General features: G+C 47.2%; 1 protein-coding gene across 1 annotated transcript in view; it reads left to right on the forward strand.

Annotated features, from left to right (window-relative positions):
• Window positions 1-5,266: 5,266 nt before the first annotated feature.
• BICC1 (BicC family RNA binding protein 1) overlaps window positions 5,267-7,187 on the forward strand; it is a 221,255-nt gene continuing 219,334 nt past the window's right edge. Inside the window, exon 1 of the mRNA XM_019555552.1 lies at window positions 5,267-5,392. Within this exon, the coding sequence (XP_019411097.1) occupies window positions 5,267-5,392 (126 nt within the window). The remainder of the gene's footprint in view (window positions 5,393-7,187) is intronic.

Here is a 7,187-nt window from a genome sequence, read left to right on the forward strand (position 1 = left end):
TGGGGCTCCCCACCTAGCCACAGTGCTAGGCTCCCCATTTACCTTTGGATATGCCTCCCAGCTGCCATACCTTGTTCTTATTAATCACGATGTTAATTAAGTGGGAGGCTGCCCATTTTATGCCCCAATGCCAGAGGGTGCTATCTGTGGCTCCGAACCTTCCCTACACTGCAACCCATGCCTGACAGATGGCATCCAGGTGTTACAGTGCTCCCGGGCCTACAGCCAGAACAAGCTTAGGCCGCACCGTCAGACCTCAGTCACATGCATATTCATACTGCCCACCTCTCACTCGGGCCTCATGCATTCCACCCTCTCTCACAGGGTCTCTCGCATGCATCTTTAACTTATACTGACTGGCTCTCCCTTGGAGTGGGCACCCTTTGGCCATAGGCTTAGCTAGTCCATTCCTTGGGTGGCAGACATACCATCTGTTGGTCCCCTCCCACGGCCCTCACCAGGGTAGCGGCCAGCCAAATACCTGACCAGGTCTAAGCATGCTTGGACACCTTCCAGGGCAACACTATGTGCATGTATACATACTGGGCCCTCATCCCTCTGGTTCCCCTTTATTGGGGCTCCCCATCTCCATCCCCTTCCCTAGGGGCTCCACACCACCCCCTTCCCTAGGGGCTACTCATCTCTGCCCCCCTTACTTGGGGCTCCACACTGCCCCCCTCACTTGGGGCCACAGGTCTTCACTCCCCAGTGGGCTCAGGTGGCCATAGCCATGCCTGGCCCCCACTCTCCTTCCTTGGGGTCTTGCACCCCACAGGGCTCAGGTGGCCACAGCCATGCCTGGCCCCAACTGCCTCCAATGTCACACAACCCACCAAAAGGTGAGGGACAGGTTTAAGGTGTCCCTACCCACCTTTCACCAGGGTAGTCACTGGCCTGGCATTTTCTGGGGGCTTCTGCATCACTGGGAGCCCCACCAGGCCACCCATTCCTGGCAGAGTGCAGTTTTAGGTCATGCCCAGGACCAGGAGCCTCCTAAACCATCCCCTACAACTCCTCCCTTACCTCCACAATGATGCACAACACTTCACAGCCAGCAGGGAACTGAGCTCTTTATATAGGCAACCAGAGCTCTAAAATGGCTGCCTTAATGAAGCACCTGCTGGTTGCTTAGCTTTGGCCTTAAAGTGGCAGGCACCAACAGTGCCCTGCCACACACCTTCCCCCTTTAAATGGTACCTAGGGGGTTTCCCCTGCTGATCCTCCAAAGCAGGCTCCCACCAGAGCCTGTGGGAGCCTCCAAGTGGTGAGCATCCTTAAAGGTGCTCCCCTGCACATAAAAATGGTAATCCTCTTTCTCTTCTTCTTCTGTCCTGCAGCTCAGAGTGCTTCAGGCCATTCTATCTGGTCCCCAATTCCCCTCTATAAAATAAAGATAATAGAACTACCCTATTCGCAGGCAAGTTGAGAAGACAAATGTGTTCAAGACTGCATGGTGCTAAGTATTAGTACATTGGATTGCTCTTCTTCTTCCACTCCATCTTTTAAAAGCACGTATTTATTTTTATATTATTGGCTGGTTGTAGCCTTCAGCTAATAGATGGCTAAGAAAACTTGGGTTTGTAGAGTACAGACAGCAAGCATAGATAGCCTATCATAGCTTTTAGCCTGTAAGAGACTGATAGCCTGATAGCAGGGGGAAGAAATACAGTTTAACTATCATCCTAGGCTAGGTTAAATCCCCATGCTATGAGGAGATAAACAGATGTGAAGGTAGAAGTGAGTTCCAACTAGAGAGAAGGAAAAGAAAGAGAGGAGGGGAACACAAGTGTCCCCTTTGTTTGTGCATGCAGAAGTAGCTGGCATTCAAATTTACTGTGCAGCCAGTGCCATAAACTGCCATAAACTAAATCAGCTATTTAGTGATACTGTAGTGTCCATTAGGGCTGTGCAAAGCTTCGAGTGCTGATTCAATTTGGAAGAGATTCAGTCCTAATCTCCGAATCTGAATTGAATCAAGGGACCAACTGAAAGGTCCAAATCAATTCAAAGCTCTCCGAATCAATTCAGAAAAGATTCAGAGAGCTTCACTGGTTTGAGCAGTCCTCGCTTGCTTACCATGCTGTCAGGCAATTGTTTAAAGGGCTGGGAGCTGGGGTGGTGCGGGGGTCAAGGGGCTCATCACAGAGCCCCCCATGTGGCATGGAGCAGTGGAGGGCAGCAGGGATCACCCCCTGCCAGGCAGAAGCCAGTGAGTTGGGGCTTTTTTCCCCATAGAGCTGGAAGCTGGGTCTGGGTGGGTCTGGGAGAGCAGGCAGGGATGGGGCCTGTGTGATTCAGAGATTTGGCTGGTTAGGCAGCAGCCAAATCTCTGAATCAGATTCGGCTGAATCAATTCAGGACAGTGATTCTAATCACCAAATTGAATCAGTCCCCCAAATCAGCTAAATCTGAATCCAAAGCAAATACTAGTCGCTTTGCACAGGCCTAGTGTCCATCCTATCAATGTTTCCTTGCATTTCTCAAACTCTCTCTGGTAGTGATCTCCCACAAGCCCAGACTCTGTCCATAAAGCTTGGATCAAATCTTTGGGTTCATGGATCCTTCTTTAGATACATTTATTCTTCATGGGTGTTATGAAATGGACTTTCTATATGTGATAGGTTAGAGTACACTCATGTAAAAATTCCCCTTTACTTATCCATGTATCCTTTTTTCTGAAATTTGCAGCTGTTATATGTATGTGGTAGAGACCATGATGAAAAAAGGGGGGAAAGAATGTAGATAAATAGAAGCAGTATTCGAAAATGAGAGAGATCCTGTTATTCTTTTCTTTGATCAAAATACTGGCCACACAAAAATGGCCAGCTTAAGCTAAGTGTGCCAAAGTCAACTTCAGCTGATGTTCTTCTCTCTAGCCATCAGATTCCATATCTGCCAGCTTCCTCCCATTTTTCCCAATTGTATCCACATATAATGTTGTTTTAGCCATTGAGAATGTGGTCTTCTACTTAGATTAAGTTTTCTGTGTAGCTGACATTTTATTCCTCTGAAGAAATACATGGAAAAAGTTAATATAGTTTACTCAACATTAATGACACTGTACTGCATATACAGCCAGATGAACTTATAATCACTAAAATGATTTATTTTTTTCTTTTACATGGACTCAAATAAAGAAGCAAAAAGGCTTACTTTTTTATTTTTAGTAGAAAACCATACCTTGAAGGGTGTTATTTCCAGGTTAGGGAAAATAAATAGAAACTAAACTGGATACCTCATCATTTTCAATGAGACCTATGATTTTATTGTTTACTTGGGAGCTGAAAAAACACTGGGGTGCAATATGCTGCGTGATATAAACCAAAGCTAATTTGAGGGAAAGTAGATATACTTTCTGAACATGTTGATTGAATTAATAAAATGATCTCCTACACTGAAAATCTACAGCTGTACATTTCATCAGTCTGAGCAAACAAAACCCCAAATCCCAATGCCTGTAGCTGCCACTGGCTTCATTTTGAACTAGAGACTTCTGAAAATTGGGCCTGTGTTGCCTAACTATACAGCTAGACCAATCCTGGACTCACCTAAAATTAAGAAAACACTACCTACTTATAATCAGAGGTGAAATACCAGAATCCTTTTAGCTTCAAGCTATGTGAATGTTGCCATCAGCAATGACTTTGAAAAATCCTCCATATCAACTAGAAGAATACAAGAATGAATGTAAGCGTTTTGCTTCAAGCAAACACCAACAGCATTGAAATTGTGTTTGTACCACACCAGCTCTGTTGGACAGAGCATGCCATAAGAATGCCTAACAACCAGCTCCCAAAACAGGCCCTACACTCCCAACTCATTGATGGTCACCACTCTAGAGGTAGGCAAAAGAAGAGATCCAAGGACATGTTGAAGAAGAGCTGAAGAAATGTGATATTAACATCAGTACCTGGAAGACTCAAGCACTTCTCACTATGGAGGCAGATAGATGAGATAGGTGAAGATCCACATCACAGGATCTTCTCTTTCTTCCTGGAAGTATATGCTACATCTGCACTTGAACATGGGCCTCCTCAGTTATTTACGGACTCACCAGTGACTTCCCTTTTCACTGGAAGACTACCATTCCTGTATTGAAGACTGCTGCCACTGCTGGGTTTTGATGCAAGTACTAACTTAGTATCACTTATGGCCCAAAGTGGTATCTGGGTAGTCTCTGAAATTACAAACTACATAGGCTGACTTCTATTTATTTATATTGCTTATAACACACTCTGAACTCATCTGAAGGCACATACAACATTGAATGCAAACATAAAATATACACCTTTTCACCAGGAAGGAAACTGAAGGAAACTCATAGAAGCAATGAGCAGTGATATTGGTGATGGGCTTTGTCTTTGCTACCGGGTTCCATGGTTATAATAGGGCTCCCTGCGTCTAACTTGCCTCCAATGCCTCTGATGGTAGAATTGAAGAAAAGAAGACTCAGGTGAGTAGCCCTTTTCAGGACACAAAATCTGTTTACTAGGTCCCAAAGAAAAATATATAGTTTTGCCAGCCGCCAAGAAACAAAGTAACAAAGTGCAACTGCCACCACACCTCTCCACTTTTCTCTTTTTCTCCCAGGTTCCCTGGGCCCCTAGGGATGACTTCTCCCTCTAATACATTAAGGGACTTCTTGCCTCTTATTTACAGATCCGGTCTCAGTGACCACGCCACAGCTGTTGCTCCTGCCACAGCATTCTCCGTCCCCGGTGAAACACAGTCTCCGTTCCCAATGCTGGAATGCTGTTTCTGCTCCCAACGCTGCCTTGGCTGACTACGCCACAGCTCCTCCCTTGGTCTCCATGGCCTATCCCCATTTTGGTAAATATTTCCCCTTTAATTTTTACCTCTTTGTTGACAGCCTCCACTTCTGCAGTTCTTTGGATCCTCACCCTTGAAGCCTCTGTGCCCTTTGGCCTCCTAATTCCCAGCCTCCTGCTTTCTACCTCCTGGCTTAGGCTTTTTCGGTCAGTTTTCTTCTACTGTCCTGGGCAGCTGTGGGTGGCTGCAACTAGGAATAGTTTCACTTTCATTTCTGACCTGCCAATGACCCCTCCCAGGGTAGAAACAGTTTTCGCAGTAACAGGGTCTTGTAATCTTGTAATCCCTGTTACAGTCCTGAAAGTCTATGGATTGTAAGCTTTTCACTAAGAACGTTTTGTAATTGTCCTTTAGATGTTTACTGTCAAATCCTATGTCTAGTATGTAGACCTCAAGTCCTATAGGGCTTTTAAAAATGCATCTGAAGGCAATTAGAATGTCAGTAGCTCCAGAAGAACTGGTTGAACATGTTCTTTACAACTATTACCGGATAACAGGTGATCAGCCACTTTTTAAATCGGTGGTCATTTCGGAACTGTCTTCAAGGAAAACCCCAAATATTGTATTACTTTGAGCCAGTTTGGAAATTACCAACTTGGATTGCAATGGCATGGTCACGAGCATGTGCAGAAATGAACAAAACATATGGTTCTAGTATGGGCTGACCACACCTTGGAATTCTAGTTGATAGGAGTCAAGCATAAGCGCCAGTCAGGATTTTTTTGGATGAAATGTTTTTTCTCTGGAAAATGCCGGCTCTTTGAAACAACCTTTTTGTCAGACCATACCAGTTAGACTAACCTTTTGTCAGGTCAGGGTTTTCAGGTCCAGGATGGAATTCCTAATCAAAATGACAGGAAGAAAAAGTGCACCTGCAAACCACATTCCAGGGACTAGGGCATGTGTTCAAATTGCAGAAGGAAAGATTAGGATACATATCAGGAAAAACTCTCTCAGTAGAAAAGCACTAGAAAATGCTACACAGAGGCTCTGGAACCTCCAACCTTGGAGGTTTTAAGATCCTGGCCAGACAAAGTCTTGGTTGGGATGGCATAGGTGGGGATGGTCCTGCTTTGAGCAGGGGGTTGGACTAGATGACCCCCTGAGGTCCTTTCAACCCTAATTTTCTGATTCTATGATTTCTATGTGACATGGAACACTTACACTTGTCTTCCAAATTTGGGTAAAGAGTAGTTTCCATGTTTGTCTCCACTAGGAATACTTCTATTTATTCCATTTCCAGGTATAATTAAACCACAGCTATAACTCTCCAATTTGAGCATTGGATTAGCTTAAACTGCTTCCAAAGTGATATAAAATACATCACAATTTAAATTCTGACCTTTTCTTACCACTGGGACAAATCTCCCACAATGATATGCCCAAAGCCAGAGTTATGGGTCTCAGCCAGGGTGCTGCAAGATCATTTGAAGGGTGCCACACACTAGGTGCTTAAACACCTGGCTGCAATTCATAGCACAAACCCCAAGGTTTCAAACTGGAATCCATGGCTGCCCCAGCATGGTCTTCCATAAGTTCTCTGTAATAGAAGAATTGCTCTATTTTTCTGGAGTCAAACAGAAAGGAAAGCTAAGGGCTGGTATTTCCCCAAGCCCTGTCCTGAGTCTAATGAGGGGTTCCAGGACTTTAATGAGGGGTGCCCTGAGCCGGAAATGAGAACCACTCCAAGAGAGAGGTTCCCTTGCTCCAGGTGGCAGTCCCTTTTGCCTTGAAGACTTTTATTTATTCATTCTTTTAACACTAGTGAAAAAAATTAAGCTAGTCCTTCACTCTCCGCGGGCTTCCCCTCAGCAATTCCCGTAAAGGAGCAGCATGAAATTCACAAGCCTGGGCCAGCCCCGGCTTTGGAGCGAAGCCAGCTAAACATCACCGCTGGACAGCCCGGCCTCAGCGAGGGGCTCAGGACTCCCGCGCCCGAGGACCTGACGGGGCTGAGCCGCGGTGCTGCCATTGCGCGGGCGGCCCGGCCAGGGGGGCCCAGCGCAGCGCCCCGCGCCCCAGCCCAGTCTGTAAAACGCTCCGTGTGCGGGCGCTGGCGCATGTCGGCCTCCTCGTCTGGCAGCGGCCTGAGCCGCCTGGCGTGTTGAGACCCCTGCCCCTCCCCCGCGCCGCGCCGGCCCGGGGATATCCCCTGGCCGCCGACAGCGGCGCCTCTAGCTGCCCAATGGAGGCGGAGATGCTGTGCGGACTGCGGGCGGGGTGGGGGCGGCGCCGAGCCGCAGCCAGCCGGGGGCAGCGCGCACTCTGCGGGGAGCTGGAGGAAGAGGCGGGCGCGGGTGGAGGCGCCGGGGCCGGGACTCTGGCAGGCGGCGGCTGGGATGAGGCGGGAGGGCGGC

This window comes from Crocodylus porosus, unplaced genomic scaffold (assembly GCF_001723895.1).
Source record: "Crocodylus porosus isolate Cpor-Errol unplaced genomic scaffold, CroPor_comp1, whole genome shotgun sequence".
Lineage (NCBI taxonomy): Eukaryota > Metazoa > Chordata > Crocodylia > Crocodylidae > Crocodylus > Crocodylus porosus.